The 23,308-nt window shown below is 45.9% G+C and overlaps 1 protein-coding gene and 1 non-coding gene across 4 annotated transcripts in view; both read left to right on the top strand.

The window, feature by feature from the left end:
- LOC106612577 (huntingtin-interacting protein 1) overlaps positions 1–17,190 on the top strand; it is a 42,496-nt gene extending 25,306 nt beyond the window's left edge. For all 3 annotated transcript variants that reach the window (XM_014213860.2, XM_014213861.2, XM_045724467.1), the window contains exons 8-31: positions 447–587; positions 881–938; positions 1,075–1,150; positions 1,419–1,568; positions 1,915–2,015; positions 2,289–2,361; positions 2,546–2,729; positions 2,906–2,994; positions 3,379–3,495; positions 3,967–4,068; positions 5,309–5,503; positions 5,603–5,750; positions 5,956–6,042; positions 8,057–8,164; positions 8,505–8,641; positions 12,034–12,144; positions 12,257–12,315; positions 12,465–12,558; positions 12,829–12,929; positions 13,164–13,269; positions 14,249–14,372; positions 14,596–14,657; positions 14,734–14,851; positions 14,979–17,190. In XM_014213860.2, the coding sequence (XP_014069335.1) occupies positions 447–587; positions 881–938; positions 1,075–1,150; positions 1,419–1,568; positions 1,915–2,015; positions 2,289–2,361; positions 2,546–2,729; positions 2,906–2,994; positions 3,379–3,495; positions 3,967–4,068; positions 5,309–5,503; positions 5,603–5,750; positions 5,956–6,042; positions 8,057–8,164; positions 8,505–8,641; positions 12,034–12,144; positions 12,257–12,315; positions 12,465–12,558; positions 12,829–12,929; positions 13,164–13,269; positions 14,249–14,372; positions 14,596–14,657; positions 14,734–14,851; positions 14,979–14,989 (2,552 nt within the window). In that variant the 3' untranslated portion in view covers positions 14,990–17,190. The remainder of the gene's footprint in view (positions 1–446; positions 588–880; positions 939–1,074; positions 1,151–1,418; positions 1,569–1,914; positions 2,016–2,288; positions 2,362–2,545; positions 2,730–2,905; positions 2,995–3,378; positions 3,496–3,966; positions 4,069–5,308; positions 5,504–5,602; positions 5,751–5,955; positions 6,043–8,056; positions 8,165–8,504; positions 8,642–12,033; positions 12,145–12,256; positions 12,316–12,464; positions 12,559–12,828; positions 12,930–13,163; positions 13,270–14,248; positions 14,373–14,595; positions 14,658–14,733; positions 14,852–14,978) is intronic.
- On the top strand, positions 6,109–6,224 carry LOC123724169 (small nucleolar RNA SNORA16B/SNORA16A family). The gene has a single exon (XR_006756849.1). It is a non-coding gene; the product is annotated as a small nucleolar RNA SNORA16B/SNORA16A family (small nucleolar RNA).
- Positions 17,191–23,308: the final 6,118 nt, after the last annotated feature.

Genomic DNA, 23,308 nt, shown 5'->3' with positions numbered 1-23,308 from the left:
CACACACACACACACACACACACACACACACACACACACACACACACACCCTTTGCCTCCCATCAGGAGAGATGTTTTGCAGGCTAAAGCATCACGTCACCCAGGAGCTGAGAGGCGTGTGTGTGTCTGGGTTTGGCTGCACAGGAAACCACACCTCTGTGTGGAGGGAGCGACTGGATCTGTAGGGACTGGCATCAGAACGGGAGGGAGGGAGTGCAAAGGCGATGGAGGGACTGAAAGAGAGCTGTAATGAGAGAGGAAGGAAGAGATGCTGTTGGAGTACATACTCATTGGTTGATTCAGTCTAGAACAGCGGTTCCTAACCACCTGTGTGCACAAACAGTGTGTGCCTTTTTTGGTGTGTGACAGTCACTGGTGTGGGTGTGTGTGAGAGAGAGTGATAGAGCGAGATGATCAGATATATGTTTGTGTGTTCTCCCTTGCAGTGTTCAGCTCCCTGGACATGTCACGGTCTGTGTCGGTGACGGCGGCGGGCCAGTGTCGCCTGGCTCCCCTGATCCAGGTCATCCTGGACAGCAGCCACCTGTACGACTACACCGTCAAGCTGCTCTTCAAGCTGCACTCCTGTGAGTCCAGCACACACGCCCCCCGCTGGACAAATGGAAGAGTGACAGCCTGAATATCTCATACTTGACTACTAATCTAGGGCCAACAGTTTTTTTCCTGTGACCTTCCCAGAAAACCTGTGGCTATTCCAAGGGCACGTCATTCACATAATTTTCCTGGTCATATCATGGGGTTAGGAAATGGCTAAAACCTTAGTACACACGCACTGTAGTACACACACATTTTCAGTAGTTTCATACACATACACACACACACATTCCAAAACTCTGATCTGTTTGTCTGTCTGTTCCAGGCCTTCCTGCTGACACACTCCAGGGCCACAGAGACCGCTTCCAGGAGCAGTTCAAGAAGTGAGTTCACGCACAAGTCATGGATAGCGTCCCAAATAGCACCCTATTCTCTATATGGTGCACTAGTTTTGACCAGCGCGCGTAGTGCTCTATCGCCTGCAGTGCTGAAGGTGTGTGTGTGTGTTGTCTCTGCTAGGCTGAAGAGTCTGTTCTACCGCTCCAGTAACCTGCAGTACTTCAAGAGGCTCATTCAGATCCCACAGTTACCTGAGGTAAGGCCTGGAGTCCTCCTGAACTAGCCTGTAGATTAGACAGGATCTCTGCTGTGTATTATCAAGTAAATACTGTATCATTCACACACGCTCACACCCATGCACATGCACGTAGTCTCCCATTTTCTCTGTTGCCCTTGCTTCCTCTTGAGGAATTTGGGCCCAGGTTGCTGTTCAGCTACTTGGGTTAAGTGCTATACAAATACAATTTGATTAATTGTCTCTGTGTGTGTGTGTGTGTGTGTGTGTGTTCTCTCTCTGCTGTCAGAACCCACCTAACTTCCTGCGGGCGTCGGCGTTGTCGGAGCACATCAGTCCCGTGGTAGTCATCCCGGCTGAGTCGTCCTCCCCCGAGACGGAACACATGGTGGACTTGGTGACAGAGGACCTGGTGGATACTGACATCCCCATCCAGCCGGTAGTGCATCTGAACATGTCCCATTACTGCTTTCTTATAGGGCGCCGTTTGGAACATGCCATATTGTGTGTGAAAGATGAATTCTGTGCGCTCGCTGACTCAAACTTATCCCATTCCTGTGGCATGGAATATGTATGTATGTATGTATGTATGTATGTATGTATGTATGTATGTGTGTTTTTTTACAGAATTTGGCATGTTACAAACGGTGCCCCTTCTGTGCTCAGTCTCAGTTGTACAGTATCTGTGTCTGTCAACTTAACCTAATGAAACCTAAAGCCTATAGAATGACAGGCTGGCTGGCTGACTGACTGACTGTCTGTCTTGCTGTGTTGGTTCCGACTAGGCTGCTGTGGTAGAGCCCAGGTTCGACGACCTCTTTGGCACGTCCGCCGCCACGGACCCCTTCAATTTCAACAATCAGAACGGGATGCGCAAGGACGACAAGTAAGACAACAGAACCAAACTGGCTGCACTCTGGATGACCGAGTTTGACATTTGTAGGATATCCTTTGTCTGTATAGATTGGTCTGAATTGTGTGACAAACTGAAAGCCCTGCAGCTGAGGTATGGCCTGGGCATACCGTACCAAAACGTTTTGCAACGGAAAATACGCTTTTATCATTGGCCACGTCCAGTTAGTCCTTTTTCTGTTTTGGCCTGTTTTCTTCCGTTTTTTTGCCTAATGAACACGACCTTGTCCTGTCCTGTTTCCATTAGGGACCGCCTGATCGAGCAGCTGACACGGGAGATCCAGGCCCTCAGGGAGGAACTGGAGTCCTTCAGATTGGAGGTGAGGAGGGGGGAGTAGGTTTAATGAGGCACTTGAGCCACTACAGAGGCAGTTCTCCATAATGCCTGAACTACTGAGGCAGTGTGTTTTTACACACTGTTGAACCATAACATTCTGTCCCTTCTCTCTCTTTCCATCTCTCGCTCTCTCTCTCTCTCTCTCTCTCTCTCTCTCTCTCTCTCAGAGTGGGCGTCTGTGCCAGGCGCTGCGTGGGCGTGTCAATGAGCTGGAGGCGGAGCTAGCAGAGCAGAGCCACCTGAGGATGCAGGCGTTGGGAGAGAGCGAGTTCCTGAGGGCGGAGCTTGACGACCTGCGCCGGGTCAAAGAGGACACGGAGAAAGAGCAGCGAAGCCTCACTGAGATCGAGAGTGAGTCCAGAAACAACCCGGGCACATCTGCACAACTCCACCTTCTAGCAGTTACCCACTACCATCCGACACTCCAGGACCAATCTATACCACTTGACATGTGTTTTGTTAGTTAACGTGTGTTCAGCCCTCTGACTGTTGTGACAGTAACAGCGCTGTCTGTCCGTGTGTCTCAGGGAAAGCGGTGGCCAACGAGCAGCGCTACGTCAAGCTGAAGGAGAAGTACACAGAGCTGGTGCAGAGTCACGCTGACCTGCTGAGGAAGGTAGGCCCATCCAGACCCCTTACGATTGAAGAACCTCACCCCTCAGACTCATGGTGCAGGCTAACTCGTAACCCTCTCAGCCAGTCCCCTTTTGCTCCCTCTCCCTTGGCCCTCTCCCTTGTTTGCAGATCTGAACGGTCTGGATAAGTATGAACAGTGTAGTGGTGGAGTTTTCACCATATTGCTTCCAACTTAGCAATCTGCAAACATCAGAGGTGTTTGGGCCAAGGGAGAGGGGTCAGGAGTAGGGTGCGAACAGGGACCTCTATGGAGAATACACTTCACGCAGCAATGCTCACACGTTTACTCCAGATTTCTTGTTTGTAATTCTAAAAGCTCTTCCCTCCCCTAAAACGTCTTGTGTTTTTCTGTTCGTGGCTTCAGAACGCGGAGGTGACTCGTCAGATGACAGTGGCGCGAGCGGCTCAGGACGAGGTGGACAGCGTGAGGAGAGAGATGCAGGAGAAGGTCAAGGCTGCCCAGGAGGCCGCGGAGAGACGGGTGAGGGCGAGGCACACACTGTCCTGAAATACTGTATCACCCTCTTTTGTTTTCTCTCTCTCAACCGTTTCCCCCCCTCTCTCTCTCTCTCTCTCTCTCTCTCTCTCTCTCTCTCTCTCTCTCTCTCTTCCCCCCTCTCTCTTTTCCCCCTCTCCCTCTCTCTCTTCCCCCCTCTCTCTTTTCCCCCTCTCTCTCTCTCTCTCTCTCTTCCCCCCTCTCTCTTTTCCCCCTCTCTCTCTTGCTTTCATGGACACAGATGACTTCAAATGTAATATACTTAACTTATTCATACTACAGTACATTTAAACATTCTCTATCTCATTGTGTAACTGAGATGCCTTGCTGTACATGTAGGTGTTAGAGAGGTAGGAAAACCTGTCAGAATAAACTGAGGTAGAGGGATGGAGACCTAGCAGATGACATCTCTCTCCCCCTCCTTTCTCCGTCTCTCCCGCCTCTGTCCCCCTTCAGGAGCAGGAACAGGTGGAGCAGCTGCAGGAGCTGCAGAGAGAGCTGATCTCCAGCAGGGCGGAGCTAGACACCCTGAAAAGCACCATGGCCTCGTCCCAACAGGTGGCCAACTCTCTAGCCAAAAACACTCACCCAACAGTACACTCCTCTCCACTCTACCCTACCTGACCTCACTCTGACACCTTCACATCATCTTTACTCTGTCTTCTGTCTTTACATTCCCCAACTCCATGTTACTCTTCTACCCATCTCTGTGTGTGTGTGTGTGTGTGTGTGTGTGTGTGTGTGTGTGTGTGTGTGTGTGTGTGTGTGTGTGTGTGTGTGTGTGTGTGTGTCCTACCACTCTTCACTTCTATCAACACACTCACTTCTCTCTCACCCTACCCCCTTCTTTTCTCATTCTCTCTCACACAACCACTCCCTCCTGTCCTCACACACATACTTTGTCACACATTTCACTTACAAACTATTTCTTCCCGTTTCTCATTCACATTCCTGTTCGCATGCTCAGGAGGGTGCCCACAAACGGGCGAGGGAGAGTAGAGGAATGGCAGTTGTCATATCCACATCTCATAGCACTTAGGGCGTAGTCACCATTAAAGAAGGTGGTATTAGGAGTGTCTAGTGTGTGAGCCTTGTTGTTTATTTCAGAAGATAACACAGGGATAGGTACGATCCCCCCCCCCCCCCCCAAATCAAAGTTAATGTGTCATGTGCGCCAAATACAACAGGTGTAGACCTTTATAGTGAAATGCTTACTTACAGGCCCTAACCAACAGTGGAATTTTTAAGTAAAAAATAGGCATTAGGTGAACAGAGTAAAGAAATATAAACAACAGTAAAAAGACTATATACAGTAGCGAGGCTATAACAGGAGCGAGGCTATATACAGGCACCGGTTAGTCAGGCTGATTTGAGGTAGTATGTATGTTAAAGTGACTATGCATATATGATAAGCAGAGAGCAGCAGTAGCGTAAAAGAGGGGTTGGTGGGTGGTGGGTGGCGGGACACAATGCAGATAGTCCGGGTAGCCAATGTGCGGGGGCACCGGTTAGTTGGCTAATTGAGGTAGTATGTACATGAATGTATAGTTAAAGGGACTTTGCATAGATGATAAACAGAGAGTAGCAGCAGCGTAAAAGGGGTTGGGGGGCGGGACACAATGCAAATAGTCTGGATAGCCATTTGATTACCTGTTCAGGAGCCTTTTGGTCCTAGACTTGGCACTCCGGTACCGCTTGCCATGCGGTAGCAGAGAGGACAGTCTATGACTAGGGGTGGCTGGGGTCTTTGACAATTGACAATTCACTCACTTTCCTTCTCTCCGTCTCTCTCTCTCAGTCGAGTGAGGAGCTCAGTTCGCAGCTCTCGACTGTGGAATCGGAGAAGGTGGAGCTAGCGGGATCCTTGTTGAAGAAAGAGGAGGAGCTTGCAGGTCTGGGGGAGGAGCTAGAGCGTGTTCAGAGCAGCCTGGCCAGTGAGAGGAAAAGTGGAGTGAAGACTGCCGAGGCCCTACAGAACCAACTCAATGAGAAGGTGTGTTTCAGGGGAGGTAGCTGTTTGTGTGCGCCTGTGTTTCAGCTTCTCAGTGAGCGTGTGTGATATCTGATTCTCTCACTGACCCTGTGTGGATAGGAGAGCAGGGAGCAGGCCCTGGAGAGCCAGCTGGTGGCAGCCCGCTGGTCCACCCTACAGGGGGCTGTGGAGGAGGCAGAGAGGATAGTCCAGGACTCACTGGCCCAGCTTGATGACCCAGCACACATCAGCTGCACCAGCTCTGCAGGTCAGCCCCTAACCCTCTCCAACCTCTGTCTTATGCACACCTGACTCCATCTTTATTCCTGTCTGTCCGTCCGACCGTCTGAGATGATGCTACATTGTGGAACCCGTGCTGTGTGTGTGTGATGTAGGATGATGTCCCTTCATAGTGGTGTGTTTGTATGGTGGAAGATGCCTCCCCCCTCACTGTGTACCCTCGTTGTGTGTAGACTACCTGGCGTCCAGGTGTCAGGCCTCTCTGGACTGTATGGACAGACTTCACTCTGCCAGAGACGGCTACATGGCAGACAACACAGGTCAGACTCAGATCTTCTCTCTTACTCCCTTAGTCAGCATTGTGCCATCACACACACAATCTACTTACAGGCACCTATCGAAGCTGTCGTCGTTCTTGTGTAGCAGGTCAAAAGTTAGCCACCGACGGTCGCTGTGCAGTTTGACAGTAATTAACTCGGCAACATTAACGGGAAGGACGTGTGTGTGTGTGTGTGTGTGTGTGTGTGTGTGTGTGTGTGTATACGTGTGCAAAGCTGTCATCAAGGCAAAGGGTGGCTACTTTGAAGAATCTAAAATATATTTTTATTTGTTTAACCTCTCTGGGCTAGGCGGGACGAATTCGTCCCACCTACGTAACAGCCAGTTGAATCCTGTGGCGCGATTTTCAAAACGTTTGAAATGCTATTACTTCAATTTCTCAAACATATGACTATTTTACAGCTATTTAAAGACAAGACTCTCGTTAATCTAACCACACTGTCCGATTTCAAAAAGGATTTACAACGGAAGCAAAACATTAGATTATGTCAGCAGAGTACCAAGCCAGAAATAATCAGACACCCATTTTTCAAGCTAGCATATAATGTCACAAAAACCCAGAAGACAGCTAAATGCAGCACTAACCTTTGATCTTCATCAGATGACAACCCTAGGACATTATGTTATACAATACATGCATGTTTTGTTCAATCAAGTTCATATTTATATCAAAAACCAGCTTTTTACATTAGCATGTGACGTTCAGAACTAGCATACCCCCGCAAAACCTCCGGTGAATTTACTAAATTACTCACGATAAACGTTCACAAAAAGCATAATTATTTTAAGAATTATAGATACAGAACTCCTCTATGCACTCAATATGTCCGATTTTAAAATAGCTTTTGGTGAAAGCACATTTTGCAATATTCTAAGTACATAGCCCAGGCATCACGGGCTAGCTATTTAGACACCCGGCAAGTTTAGCACTCACCAATATCAGGTTTACTATTATAAAAGTTTGATTACCTTTTGTTGTCTTCGTCAGAATGCACTCCCAGGACTGCTACTTCAATAACAAATGTTGGTTTGGTCCAAAATAATCCATCGTTATATCCGAATAGCGGCGTTTTGTTCGTGCGTCCCAGACACTATCTGAAATGGTAAATCAGGGTCGCGCGCATGGCGCAATTCGTGACAAAAAAATCTAAATATTCCATTACCGTACTTCGAAGCATGTCAACCGCTGTTTAAAATCCATTTTTATGCCATTTTTCTCGTAAAAAGCGATAATATTCCGACCGGGAATGTCCATTTAGCTAAACAGAGGAAAGTAAACAAAGCTTTCGGTCGACGTGGGCACGAGCCTGAGTCTCACAGTACTGTAACCAGCCACTACCCAAACGCGGTACTTTTTTTCAGCCAGAGCCTGCAAAGCCACGATTCAGCTTTTTACCGCCTTCTGAGACCCTATGGCAGCTGTAGGAAGTGTCACGGGACAGCTAAGATCCTCACTCTTCAATAAACACAGACAAGAAGAACGACACCTTGTCAGACAGGCCACTTCCTGAATGAAACCTTCTCAGATTTTTGCCTGCCAAATGAGTTCTGTTATACTCACAGACACCATTCAAACAGTTTTAGAAACTTTAGGGTGTTTTCTATCCATATGTAATAAGTATATGCATATTCTAGTTACTGGGTAGGAGTGGTAACCAGATTAAATCGGGTACGTTTTTTATCCAGCCGTGTCAATACTGCCCCCTAGCCCTAACAGGTTAACACTTTTTTGGTTACTACATGATTCCATATGTGTTATTTCATAGTTTTGATGTCTTCACTATTATTCTAAATGAGAAAATAGTAAAAATAAAGAAAAATCCTGGAATGAGTAGGTGTGTCCAAACTTTTGACTGGTGCTGTGGTAAAAATGCGTATTTATTGTTCAAATACAGTGTTTTTCAACATTACCGCCTTCAAGTACTTCATATAAAAGTAGCATATCCTGTTGATTTGTATATAGACTTTATATCAGTTTGACCTTTGCTTCTCCAGGTGTGTCAGAGCTGGTGCGGGCAGTGACCCATCTTGCCCACCTGGTGGGCGACACCATTGTTCAGGGCAGTGCCACCTCTCACATGGTGCCAGTGGAGCAAGCGGACGGTGAGTGTGAGCTGTCCCTGTCTTTTAAACTGAATTGTGCACTCACACATCCAGGACAGGAATGCTCCATGATTTTAAATAAAGTTTGATTTGATCCATGTCTTATAAAAACCACTACGTTCCTATATACATCTGTTAGAGAAGTACTGATCATGCGCAGACAGGCAACGATAGCCTGGTCCCCTATCTGTTTGTGCTGTCTGTCACCGGGTGCCGGCGTTGGGAATACGGCACAAACAGATCAAGGACCAGGATAGCAGTTAGCCACCCACTTCCTCTAAGTCTCCGTACTGTGTGTGTGTCTCTGACCGTCCTCTCTGTCCCCCCTCTCTTTCCACAGCGTTGTCAGACAGTGTGAAGGCGTGTGGGGCTGAAGCCCTGGCCCTGCTGGGTCAGATGAAGGAGCAGGAAAGCCTGGCTACGGCAGACAGCGCAGCGTTGAGGGCAGCACTGGATGGCATCCTGGCCACCGCAGAGGTCAGTCTTTATGGTCATACATGTTTTGTTGTTATTGCTATTGCTTTATTCTTAATGTGAGTACATAGTACAGTATAGGTGCAAATTACAGTCATTTGATTTCATGAAAACATGAGATTATTACACAATTACTAGCGAGTTGAAAGGAGGAGGAGGTTACTAACGTTGATACTGATGATACAAAACCATTGAAAACCTCAGTCAGGCTGCAGGGACGGAGGGATTCATGTATAAACTAGAATAGGCTACATGTCCAGTTGATCTTAAAGTGAACTACAGAAAGTAAACAATAAGGCTGTCATTTAACACTTGGCATCTCATCAGAAGAAGAATCACAATTGAAAAGAACAGTCAAAACAATCACAATTTGACTACATGTTCCAAAAATTTTTTTAGCAATCTGTATTATACCTACTGGCAAACATATCAATCTGCTTTCAGCCCTGGTTTCTGGCAACATAACCTGCCGCTCGCAAAAAAGCTGCTATATCTCTCTGTCTGCGTATCTCTCTCAAGAGGCCCACACTGATCTTGTAGGTATTCGCCTGGTCGTAGAATTCGTCTCCCCGCACGGCTGTCGGTTGGTGCTGCGTTATGTACACGTCTTCCACAACGAGCCGGTCATAGGGGATCTTAACAATGATCCGATCCATGTTCTTCTCGGGAGTAAAGGGTGGTCTGTTATCATAAACAACATCATTTGGCAGGCTGCTAGCACCGGGGTTGCTTATTGTGTTGAGGTTGCCCACTGCAAAGTAGAGTCGTGTGGTCGTATCAACTGCTGGGAGTAGCCTCTGTGTTCCCAAAGGAATGGAAGCCATATTCCAGCCGGCGTGCGTTGAATCAAACAGAAATGGCGCCTGTGCGGTCATGGATGGTCAGCTGTTGAGCGAACCAGTTGAGCAGTTTGAGACCGTGACGTGGATAGCTGTGGCCAAACTCTATGGTTCTCAGTTCATTGATTGATTGGAGTTCTCTGATGACGGCTGAAGAGACTTGGAGCAGGGACGGCAACAGGAGGACAGAGCAGACCAGGCCTTTTCTGTCCATGGTGAATGTTGGTGTAGCTAGAATCTTAGCTGGAGGATGCTGGAATCTGGATGATCAGGAGTGCAAATCTCGTCTCCAACCTACCATTTTATAGAAGAATTTTGGTATGTCACAGCAGTACTTACTCAATCAGTTACTGTTATTGAGATGAGGAACAAACTCTGCTATTCTGCTGAAACTGCTGATCCCATGTTTATTGTCTTGGTAATAATGGGGGGGGGGGGGTTCTTTCCCGTAAACGTAAGTTTCAGAAAATGTTAGGTCCAGGTGCTGCCGTACCGCACCGGAGCAAAACGCCGCCACTACTCAGAATTGGGGTTGTTTAATAAAGTTTAGATCAAATCTAAATCAATGTTTTGGCAAGATCACTTAATGATTAATAGGTATTCTACACAATAGACCCAATTTAATAGCGTAGTTTAACGTTAGTGTTAGACCAAAAACAACATGTAATTTCTTATAAAATGTTAGGATGATTTTGCTGAAAGGTCGTGTTAATTGAAACAAAATACAGGTACACTACATAACCAAAAGTATGTGGACACCTGCTCATCCAACAGCTCATTTCAACATCATGGGCATTAATATGGAGTTGATCTCTCCTTTGCTGCTATAACAGCCTCCACTCTTCTGGGAAGGCTTTCCACTAGATGTTGGAACATTGCTGCCGGACTTGCTTCCATTCAGCCGCGAGCATTAGTGAGGTCGGGCACTGATGTTGGACGATTAAGCCTGGCTCGCAGTAGGCGTTCCAATTCATCCCAAAGGTGTTTGATGGGGTTGAGGTCAAGGCTCTGTGCAGGCCAGTCAAGTTCTTCCACACCGATCTTGACAAATAATTTCTGTATGGACCTCGCATTGTGCACGGAGGCATTGTCATGCTGAAACAGGGAAGGGCCTTCCCAAAACTGTTGCCTCAAACTTGGAAGCGCAGAATCTTCTAGAATGTCATTTGTATGCTGTAGGGTTAAGATTTCTCTTTACTGGAACTAAAGGGCCTAGCCCGTACCATGAAAAACAGACCCAGACTATTATTCCTCCTCCACCAAACTTTACAGGTGGCACTATGCATTGAGGCAGGTAGTGTTGAGCTTTACACCACTCCAGCCGACACTTGGCATTGCACATGGTGATCTTAGGCATGTGTGCAGCTACACGGCCATGGAAACCCATTTCATGAAGCTCCCGACAAACAGTTATTGTCCCGATGTTGCTTCCAGAGGCAGTTTTGAACTCTGTAGTGAGTGTTGCAAACAAGGACAGATGATTTTTACGTGCACGGGCTTCGGCACTTGACGGTCCCGTTCTGTGAGCTTGTGTGGCCTACCACTTCGTGGCTGAGCCGTTGTTACTCCTAGAAGTTTCCACTTCACAATAACAGCACTTACAGTTGACCGGGGCAGCTCTAGCAGGGCATACATTTGACAAGCTTTGAAAGTCACTGAGCTTTTCAGTAATACCGTTCTACTGACAATGTGTCTATGGAGATTGCGTGGCTATGTGCTTGATTTTTGTACACCTGTCCGCAACGGGTGTGACTGAAATAGCCGAATCCACTAATTTGAAGGGGTTTCAACATACTTTTGTATGTATAGTGTATGCTGTAGCACGTTAATACAATCTGCTCGTATATTTGCTCAAACAGTAGAAGATCTAAATTCATATTCCCATGAAACTGATTGAGATCAGATGGTTGGCATGCAGATGCAGCTTGGGCGTTTCACCGATAATTCCTCTGGTTTTATCATTCACAATTGACAGTATGTATTTGAGCCAATATGTGTTGGTTTAGACAGATGATGCATTTCTGCATATTTTAAAATGGTATTATTCAATGGTCTACGTCGGTACAAACTTTGATTGAGAAGCAGTGACGTCATACATTTATTTTGCGACGCGGCACCTAAAAAAATGTCACTACGCCACTGGTTAGGTTCTAGCATTTGTTGGGGACTGGCGTCCACCACTGTTTGTTTTATGGCTTAGCCATGGGCTCTCTCTTGCCATGTCACTTGGAAGTTTTGTGATATAATGCTTTATAAGAAGAATTAGTGCTGACCTGCCATGGTTGTGAAATTCTCTGACATGGTTGTGACATAGGTCTACTAAATTTAGTGGAAGTCCACACCCTGCAATCATTCTGAGAACCTCAGCATCTTCATAATGCCTATTTGTGCACATTTAAACCAGGGGATGGCATCATGATAAGATGAGTCTCACTGCTTCTTATCCTTTCAACAAAGTACGTGACCGTGGAGGGGAAATGACAACACTAGCAGTTGACCTTCAGGCACAGGTCAGCTCCCCCACACTCTTTCTCTCTCCCTCTCTATGGTCTGTAGAAACTGCGTCCTCGGGGTCTGGAGCTGCAGCAGGGGGAGCTGGGAGATCTGGTGGAGCAGGAAATGGCTGCCACATCAGCCGCCGTGGAGTCGGCAGCCGCCAGGATAGAGGTAACCAGCTCAATTTGTGTGTGTATGTGTGTGTGTGTGTAAAGAATCCTCTGGTTTCATTTTACAGTAGTATCAACCAAAAGGTGTCTAATTTGTTCTATTCCATTGACAGGATATGCTCAACAAGTCGCGTGCAGTCGACACAGGGGTTAAGATGGAGGTCAACGAGAGGTGAGTCTCCTGGACATGTCCAGTAAGAAAAGCTCTTCTTTTTTTTTTGTCCCTTTGCTTTGAGAATCACATAACTTTCAAATGAGGGAAACGTTTCAGATCAAGATGTGGAGCTGCCGAACGAATGTGTCCTCTATCGCCCCCCATAGGATCCTGGCCTCCTGTACAGACCTGATGCAGGCCATAAAAGCGCTCGTTCTGTCTTCCAAAGACCTGCAAAGGGACATCGTGGATAGTGGCAGGGTGAGAAACAGAAACCTATCATATGTGCATCATAATGTATAATAATATAATATACGGAGTGGCTGACTTGCCGGGGCTATTGATGCAGAGATTTATGCGCATGTGCTGTATTTTTTTTATGTAGCTGCTGCCGTCTCTGCTGCATATATAGCTTCTGCTCAGTGCTCCCACTGCTGCTTCCCCCTCATTGACATGGAGGAGGAAACTTCAGTGTTCCTAATGTTTTGCGCACTCAGTGTATATTCCAATATAATATATTCGTCCCACCAGGGGGCAGCATCCATGAAGGAGTTCTATGTCAAGAACTCTCGCTGGACCGAAGGCCTGATCTCAGCCTCCAAAGCCGTGGGCTGGGGCGCCACAGTCATGGTGTAAGTAGTATCGCCCTTTCTCTTCTAACGTAAGCTTGTATTACTGCACCGGAGCACTGTTACAGCAGTGTTGTTACTACTCCACAACACCATGGTATTCTGGAATACACTCATTTAGGCCAGAAGTTTTTCCTGACTACATGACTCCAGCCCCTACTGTATAGCCTATAACCGTTGAAATAGTAGCATGATGTACTACAGTACCCATAATGCTCTGTGTAATGTATCCCATAGAGATGCAGCAGACCTGGTGGTGCAGGGCAAGGGCAAGTACGAGGAGCTGATGGTGTGTTCGCATGAGATTGCAGCCAGCACTGCACAACTGGTGGCCGCATCCAAGGTGAGACGGTACTTCTTGTATAATGATATCAATCAATCAATCAAATGTATTTATGAAGCCCTTTTTACATCAGCCGATGTCACAAAGTGCTGTACAGAAACCCAGCCTAAAACCCCAAACAGCAAGTAATGCAGATGTTAGAAGCACAGTGGCTAGGAAAATCTCCCTAGAAAGGCCAGAACCTAGGAAGAAACCTAGAGAGGAACCAGGCTCTGAGGGGTGGCCAGTCCTCTTCTGGCTGTGCCGGGTGGAGATTATAACAGAACATGGCCAAGATGTTCAAATGTTCATAGATGACCAGCAGGGTCAGATAATAATCACAGTGGTTGTAGAGGGTGCAACAGGTCAGCACCTCAGGAGTAAATGTCAGTTGGCTTTTCATAGCCGATCATTCAGAGTTAGAGACAGCAGGTGCGGTAGAGAGAGAGTCCAAAACAGCAGGTCCGGGACAAGGTAGCACGTCCAATGAACAGGTCAGGGTTCCATGGCCGCAGGCAGCATAACCAGGTGGACTGGGGACAGCAAGGAGTCATCAGGCCAGGTAGTCCTGAGGCATGGTCCTAGGGCTCAGGTCCTCAGAGAAAGAGAGAGAATTAGAGGGAGCATACTTAAATTCACACAGGACACCGGATAAGACAGGAGAAATACTCCAGATATAACAGACTGACCCTAGCCCCCCGACACAAACTACTGCAGCATAAATACTGGAGGCTGAGACAGGAGGGGTCGGGAGACACTGTGGCCCCGTCCGACGATACCCCCAGACAGCGCCAAACAGGCAGGATATAACCCCACCCACTTTACCATGTGGTAACTGAAACTGTGCATGCGTGTGTGAGACACTCACTCACAACCAGATGTACATATGTCAACCTACATGTCTCATCACTTGGTGTGTCAACCATATCTCTACATGTGTTTAAGACGCACCCATGACCCATTCCTGTTGGTAACCCAGCCACTCTGGTCTGTTGGGCAGGTGAAGGCAGACAAAGACAACGCCAACCTGGGCCGCCTGAAGCTGGCATCCAAAGGGGTCACACAGGCCACCGCCGGGGTTGTAGCCTCCACCAAGTCCGGGAAGTCCCAGATCGAGGAGAAAGGTGAGTGGATTAACAGTAGCGTGGCCATTGATTTACAGTGAGAGATCAACATGACATGGATTGTGACTGAATGTTTTGTGACTGAATGCTGAATTTCTTTCTTTCTCTCTCCCTCCTTTCCCCCTCTCTCTCTCTCTCTCTCTCTCTCTCTCTCTCTCTCTCTCTCTCTCTCTCTCTCTCTCTCTCTCTCTCTCTCTCTCTCTCCTATGACTGTGTGCTTCAGACACCATGGATTTCTCCAGTATGACCCTCACTCAGATCAAGAGGCAGGAGATGGACTCACAGGTAAGAGCAATGTGGGGTGGCTGAGTGTGTGTGTGTTACAGGTCTAAGTAAACTGTGTTTTTGTGTGTGTTGTCAGGTTTCGGTTCTAGAGCTGGAGACAAAGCTGCAGAAGGAGCGAGAGCGTCTGGGAGAGTTAAGGAAGAAGCACTACGAGCTGGCCGGGGTGGCCGAGGGCTGGGGGGAGGAGGACGAAGGTGCGTATGTGCGTCTCAAAATGATTACTCAGAGGCACTATGGCAGAAATAGCTGTTGTGTGTGATTTATTTTTGGCCTTTTGGTTGTGTTGAAGCTCAGTCTAATATCCCTCTACTCTCCTCACAGGTACAGGTTGAGGTCTGTTCCCCACCACTCCTCCAACCACAAGACTGACTTCTCTCTCGCTCTGCCTCTTGCCCCATTTATACACTCTCTTCGGTCTTTCTCTTCCTATTTATTTTTAATTTTTACGAAAGCCAAATAAAAAGGTGCTTTTTTTAAAATGCTCCTCTTGCTCCCGGTGACTTCCAATGGGACAGTGATGAGGAGGGAAAGTGGCGGGGGATGGATTGACTACCTCCCTGGCCCCTCCCCCTCGACTGTTGAGGAATAGCCCACCTGCTGATGGCTCCTCTGTCCTCTACCAACGGTTCGTTTTGTCCCAGTGGGAGCACCACTAGTGTGTGTGTGGAGCGACCCACCACGAGCACAAGTTCTTCACAACCAGACATCCTACAATGCATTGCACAAGGGCCAATCCCTCATCAGAGGGAGACTTGACTGATTGCCAGTTAGACCCCACCCCTTGCCCACCCAATGTCTCATCAGTGCAACGAAAACAGGCTTGTCTGTTTTTCTCCCACTAAACAGTTGTTGCGTTGTTCTTCTAAGTCGTAGAGTTGTTGCCCTCGCCAGTTTTCTTTTCTCCTGGGTCCTCTTTTTCCTCTCACTGTGAGCTTTTACCTCTCTAACCCAAACCCCGTCTGAGCTATACGCCCACCGAGATACGGACTTCTGCCTTTTCGCCTCCTGGTTTAAAGACCATGATGACTGTTGTTGTTGTTGTTGTTGTTGTTGTTATTATTATTATTAGAGTAGACCGTTTAGACACCCAGCTACCCTGAGGATACACTAGAAATAGATCTGGCTCTGTCTGTTGAAATGAATGGGGTTTAGGTTCTCTAAAGACACTAGTGTGGTGTGTCTGACCAGCCAGAGAGGACTGCTGCTGAAGTTGAAGTGGTGTGTGATGCTCTGGGGCTGCTTTGAACCCCTGGTTGTGTTCATTAGGCACAACACAGAAGAAAACGGAGTGAATCTAAAAGGTACTACCTGAACATGTCCAATAAGAAACACTTGTTTTCCGTTGCAAAACGATATGCTACGCCGTGTCCTATTGAACACGACCCTGATCATGCTGGACCGTTGATTGGCTGTGTGGCTCTGAGCTTCCTGGTCTCTGTAACGTAGCTGGAAAATGGACTTCCATAAGCTGCCGTCTGATAATTTACCATTTTTTCCCCAGGCGCTCCCCTCATTGATTTAAATGGAATGGACTTAAGAAATATGGTGTAAGAAATATGGTGGAGTGAGCAAGTAATAAGCAGAGAGGCAGGGAATTGGAACGCAGCCCTACACACCCACACTGCTGGGCTCTTATCAGCTTCACCAGACGACGTAGCTGTAAAGCCTAGACAGAGGAACCGACAACTTCCATCACCATCTGTCTACAATAGCAATAACACCTGGGCCGTGTTCATTAGGCACCAAACGGAAGAAAACTGGAACAGTTACCTGGACCTGTCCAATAAGTTACATTGCCACAAGAGGGCAGTGTTCCACAGCAGAGCTTCTACAGTACAGAGACTCGTCATGACTTCTCCTCCACCTCTCTCTTGCCAGTGGACACTAGTGCTCTTCAATCTGGCTTTCTGAAAAGAAATGGGAACATCGTATGTTGTCGAGTACACAATGAGTTAGGTTAGTAGGGTTTCATCCAGTATTTGTTTTCCTTTGAAATACTTTAGCTGCTCTTGAGCTTGCCTGGCGCAATGGAACCAATGAAATAGTCCCAAATGTTCTTCAAAACACGCCCATCTGGCACTCAAGTCAGGCTCGATGAAAAGCAATGCAATTCAAAAATGTATGAATCCTATTTGGGCCCAGATCTGGTTTAATCATAGCATACTTTCTCTGTGTGTGATGCTCTTTGGAGTTTGTCTTCCTGCGTGTCTTAATGCCCCTTTTGAGTTTTTAATATTCTGCTATGCTTTTGGCTGTTTTATATAAAAAGTTGTGACACTGGGTATTTAATGACGATTTAGCGGTGTACTTCCGGCACTACTTCCTGGTTATTAACCTCTCACCCTTTGGTTTGTGTCTGTAGTCCAACCAGCTCAGCCAGCCTTTCAAACTGCCGCTCACTGTAGTCGATGAGAAACAAACAGTACTCAAAATAACATTTGATATGTCTTTCTATGATATACTAAAAACAATGTATGTGGGTTTGTTTTCTTTTTTCAGTTTTTAAAATAAATATTTCAACTCATTAATATGACCAAAGCTTGTTTGTTTAGTTATTTTGCTCACTTCAATGACTGGTCAAGGTAAGCTGCTGCAATTTTTTCAAAGTCCTTGAAATGTTCATGAATATTTAATTAGTTCATGTTTAATTCATGAACCCTTAAGTGATTAGGAAAATGTATCATTCAAATGATTAAGTGAGAGACTCGTAGGCTATTTCCAGATAGCCTGTCCCATTCCTCTTGTAGGACGCTATCTCATGTAGTCTTTCTAAGGATTCTATGACATGTGATGCGCTGGGGAAAATGGGGATAATTATTATGACCCTTTTAATCATTGTGATTGATACAGGAGCTGTAGGATGGATGTCTGTCTCTGTACTGTTAGGTACTGTCTAGCGTGGAATAATGTCTAACATTTAATAATTGTTTAATGTAGGAAGATGACCTAAATTCCTTCTGTGTGAGTTGTACAGTAATACTGTTATATAAGTGTGATTAGTTGTGGCCGGAACACTGTGTTGTTCAATCTCAAGACAATGGGACTAAAGGTAGATGGCGCGAGGGGGGTAGTAGTCATATTAACCCACTATTTACCAGTGTTGTGGAGAAATGTCTCCCTCTTCTCAATAATAAGGTTTCTACTATGTGAGGGAGCCCACAATACCACAAAACAATTACATTGTGACAACCCATATCTTTCATATCACTCAATCTATTCAGCACAGTATTGAATAGTAAGCCCCTAGTATTTACACAGTTCCATTCCTACCATTGTTACTGCTATACTATAGTATACACAATAAGATTACGTTATGCCTGGACTGGAGAAAGAACATATTCTCTTTCAATGTTCAGCTAGAGCCTTTGTGGAGAGTATTGATTTGATTTATTGCATGGAAAACAAAGTTGTGGTCCATTGATCTCTCCAATTGATCTGAGAGTAGACTAATGCACCAATATCCCGCTGTCTTTTCCACTCATTAAAGAAAGACCTGTTTACAAGTACCGAGAGTCATACCTGATTTAAAGTTAATTCCTTGACGTCTGTATAGGACATTGATGTCAACATCAATGCCCAAGAAAGTACACTGTTGGTTAAAGTTATGTACAGCCGTTTAGCTTTTGTCTTTTGCATTCTTTGAACACCGCTCCTTATTGTAACACAAGGCTTCTGTGGGGTTGCCTGTCATGTAGAACAGGGAATGTGTCAGTCTGCTCTATTCATTATGTTTCTGTCTGCAACATTCTGAACGTTTCACATCATGAAATAGACCCCAGTATCCAGCGTAATGATCAGTCTATCCTAATCTGATAGCCCTTCATTATAAACTCAGCAAAAAAAGAAACGTCCTCTCACTGTCAACTGCGTTTATTTTCAGCGAACTTAACATGTGTAAATATTTGTATGAACATAAGATTCAACAACTGAGACAAACTGAACAAGTTCCACAGACATGTGACTAACAGAAATGGAATAATGTGTACCTGAACAAAGGGGGGGTTAAAATCTAAAGTAACAGTCAGTATCTGGTGTGGCCACCAGCTGCATTAAGTACTGCAGTGCATCTCCTCCTCATGGACTGCACCAGATTTCTCAGTTCTAGCTGCGAGATGTTACCCCACTCTTCGACCAAGGCACCTGCAAGTTCCCGGACATTTCTGGAGGGAATGGCCCTAGCTCTCACCTGCCAATCCAACGGGTCCCAGATGTGCTCAATGGGATTGAGATCCGGGCTCTTCGCTGGCCATGGCAGAACATTGACATTCCTGTGGTTTCACGTGGTCTGCCACTGCGAGGACGATCAGCTGTCCATCCTGTCTACCTGGAGCGCTGTCTTAGGCGTCTCACAGTATGGACATTGCAATTTATTGCCCTGGCCACATCTGCAGTCCTCATGCCTCCTTGCAGCATGCCTAAGGCACGTTCACACAGATGAGCAGGGACCCTGGGCATCTTTCTTTTGGTGTTTTTCGGAGTCAGTAGCAAGGCCTCTTTAGTGTCCTACGTTTTCATAACTGTGACCTTAATTGCCTACCGTCTGTAAGCTATTAGTGTCTTAACGACCGTTCCACAGGTGCATGTTCATTAGTTGTTTATGGTTCATTGAACAAGCATGGGAAATAGTGTTTCAACCCTTTCCAATGAAGATCTGTGAAGTTATTTGGATTTTTACGAATTATCTTTGAAAGACTTATCCTGAAAAAGGGATGTTTCTTTTTTTTGCTGAGTTCATTTTCCAGGTAGACTGCATGGCAAGGAAGTCCTACAGTATCTCAATCTGGGTATCACTGCAATTCCATAGAACCCTCAGCCCTTTTCAGTCCTGGAGGGAAAACCTAGTTCTACATGTGTATATGAGTCCCTTTCACACGCTCACACATACAATCTAAAAATATACATTTCAAAGTTGAAATTGAGCGTGAATCAATCTGTATAATCTGAGACAAATGTGGAAGTTACAGCAAACTCTAATCTAGAGGGATTAGACCCTACATTAACTCCTGGACCTGTTTTCAATCTGCCACACACACTTCTATACTGCATACACAGACAGCAGTACAGTGCCAGTGAATCCCACCGTTTATTGCTAATCGAACACAACAGAGTTGTGTTCATTAGGGTACGCAACGGAAAGCGTTTTGCAACAGAATGCAAAGGCAAACGTTTCTCATTTAGTCCCTCCCTATTTCTGTCCATTTTCTCTCATTTGGTGCTAGAAGAGCATGCTGGTTTATTTATTTCAGTCTTCATTGTGAACAGGTGTCAGGTCCTCTCTCTGTGGGTGTTTCTGAGCAACTAGAGGTAAACATTCCTTCCCCTCTATGCTGTGCTGTGTACTGTACTGTTGGCCTCAGCTATGGGTGATCTGTTTTGGGATCTCTTCCTGAGACCAGACCTGAGCACCCGGCGAAGACATCTGACCAGACTGACCACACACATACACCAGTGTCTGTATTCCTTTTTTTTTTTTTTACATTAACCAGAGTTTACCCAATGTATTAATTTATTTCCAATTGTTCATTATCAATGTCCTGTACAACAATGTGGAGTATGCTGTTTGCTCGGCTGTTGTTTGGCTGATTTGTGTTGTAGGCTGATGCCGTGTTGTGTCCTCTCTAATCCATTACAAGCAGGGAGGGGAGGAGGAAGGGTGATTCCATGGCTCCAAGTGAGGCTGAGCTATTTTTAGTTCCCTGCGGTTGGTTGAGAGCTGAGCAGGCACTAGGCTCCATCAGGTCCCCTGGCAGAGAGAGAGAGAGAGTGAGAGCAGCCTCTCTCCCCCTATACTTCGATGACTGAGGTTCACGTCATGAGGCCTGGACGGACCCTACCCCTACATCCCAAACAAACAACACATCCATTCAGATACACTACCGCCCTCCGGTTGCTCTCATCACAGATGTTAATCTTGACAGGGTTGTTTTTTTATTTTTATTTTTATTCATCTGAAGTAAATAAGGTCTGGGTCCTTTATCATGCCATTTTATTTATCGGATAGTGACTTGTGGTTCTGATGCATAGTGCTTTGGATATAGGAGGGAAAACGATATATTCCTCTGAGGAAAACGGGACAATAACAGTAGAACGATGCCCATAACAGCATGTGCAGAATCATAATATGAGATGGATTCTAACGAACCATCACATGCTAGGTCATTTATAGGATGCGTGTGATCTGTTATCATTCGGGTAGGTTCTTTTTTTGACCACATGACCTGACCAGGAAAAAGTCTTGGGTCTACCCGCATCACAAGACTTTAGTGTGGAGTTGACCTTTTCATCTACTTGGAGCCAGGAGGAGCTATAGTCTTGGTGTGCCTTTACAGGGTTAAAGCTCTAAAAAAGGAGCCCTTATTGTTAAGGACTCTTGATGTGAAGCCAGGCCATGTGAATGTAATCACTGTTCAATGTTTGTGTGAGCAAGGGTGTCAGCCATAGGAACAATAAACTATGATCAAACCCAGCCTGCCTCACTGGAGGCCTTTGCTTACATTGTTTTCGTTTGCCTTGCACGTTGAACACCAGTCATTATGCTAACGCTAGTAAGCATTAGAGGCAGTTTCGCAAGCTAACTTCCTTCATACTGGACACAGACATAGAAATGGTATTCACAAGTTCGTCTGACTGGGGACGTAGATAAAGGGCATCAATGCCAAAATCCCAAAGTATCTCTTTAAGAGACTGACAATAAAATAAAGAGCTTTCCTTTTCTTGCTCTCTCCAAGGGCTGTGGTTCTTGAAAGCAAACAAACAAAACAGCAAATGATACTGCTTTCTCAGGGGCAATGTTTCACCAACACAGACTGAGACAGAGTGCCTCCTGTTCATTGGACAGCTTTTAGAGGTTAGCCGAGTCCCCGGTGACCTTATGGTGAGATATCACACCAATATACCCTTAAACAGCTAGGAAAGCAGTGTTGCTGTTTGTTTTTATAAACTCCCAATAAAGAGCATAAATCTTTAACAGAGGGAAAGTTCCCAGCTACAGCTCTAGTCACAGTTCACAGGCATAGGACCGTTTTGAGTGTTGTTTCTCAATCTGTTAACAGAAAGATGATTTGACGCTTGTGGGTTTATCGTGAAGCCTTGTATGGCTAAAAGACACAAACAAGCAAGGCCATGACTTAAGTAGGAGTGTAAATTGAATGCATTGTTTTCTTCTTTCCCTGCTATAGACAGCCAGTCTGTGTGGGTTGGTTTCTGTCCTCAGGCCGGGGCAGGGAAACAGTAGCAGCAGAGAAATATCAAGAAGTGAGTCCTAACTCGCCCTCTGGGTCGGCCGAGGTCTGTTCATGAGAAAGCTGATGGGAGGATCGGGGGAGGTGATGATCACACAATGATATGAATGAACAAGTACAATCATTCATTCAACCTCTTCAGGTGTGTGAATCCTCTTTCTGTAATCAGGTGGTACAGTATGTGTAGTAGGCAACACAGTACCTTCACGAAGGCTCTCATACTTTCATAACAGTTTTGGGACAATAGTTGAATGCAGCCACAGGTTAAACTGAAGCACTTGGGAGAAGCAAATGCTTTCTTTCTTACTTTATTCATAGTACAGAGTAACTATCCGTTTGTATCACAACGCCATATTCATGGCCCGTTGGTCTGAGGCTGGGAGTAAAGGCCAGGTCCAGACAGACAGAGCACGACACCAGCTCCTACCAATGTGCCACATCTCCACAAAATATAGCCTGTGCGGTTACTAAGAGAACTGGCCAAATACAGAGTAACATCTGCTGCAATGATCTAAGAGGGAGGTGGACTGGCCATGCAGCGGAGCCCCCTCTCAGCCTGGCACCAAGCTTCCACTGGAAACCCCTCCATTTGGGAGAGGGGTTGAAGGGGAAGGAGAACAAGCGAATGATAGGAAAGCGAGAGAGAGGGGAGGGAGAAGATAGTGAAAGAAGAAGAGAGAGACGGGAGGGAGGAAAAGCATAGGGATAGATAAGAGATGCAGAAAACAGACAAAGTGCAGGTGTGACATCAGCCCACACACTCTCCCCTGAAATCTGTTTCCCTCCCAACGAAAACAGCATGGGTTTCGAGCTAAAATAATGATCACATTTTTTTTTGATGAGGCTAGAAGTGGTGATGTATAATCAGTCCGCAAGAGCTGCTATAGATAAGGTGAAGCTGCCATTTTGGTTTTCCACTATTTATATGTATGTACAGTGCTTTCGGAAAGTATTCAGACCCCTTGACTTTTTCCACAGTTTGTTACGTTACAGCCTTATTCAAAAATGGATTAAATACATTTTTTCCTCATCTACACGCAATACCCAATAATAACAAAGTGAAAACAGGTTTAGACATTTTTGCATATGTATTACAAATAAAAAACATACCTTATTTACATAAATATTCAGACCCTTTGGTATGAGATTTGAAATTGAGCTCTAGTGCATCCTGTTTCCATTAATCATCCTTGAGATGTTTCTACAACTTGACTGGAATCCACCTGTGGTCAATTAAATTGATTGGACATGATTTGTAAAGGCACACATCTGTCTATATAAGGTCCCACAGTTGACAGTGCATGTCAGAGCAAAAACCAAGCCATGATGTCGAAGGAATTGTCAATAAAGCTCAGAGACAGGATTGTGTCGAGGCACAGATCTGGAGAAGGTTACCAAAACATTTCTGCA

Source organism: Salmo salar, chromosome ssa09 (genome assembly GCF_905237065.1).
Source record: "Salmo salar chromosome ssa09, Ssal_v3.1, whole genome shotgun sequence".
Taxonomy (NCBI): domain Eukaryota; kingdom Metazoa; phylum Chordata; class Actinopteri; order Salmoniformes; family Salmonidae; genus Salmo; species Salmo salar.
The sequence above is the reverse complement of the archived record's forward strand: the minus strand, read 5'-3'. Positions and strand labels throughout refer to the sequence as shown.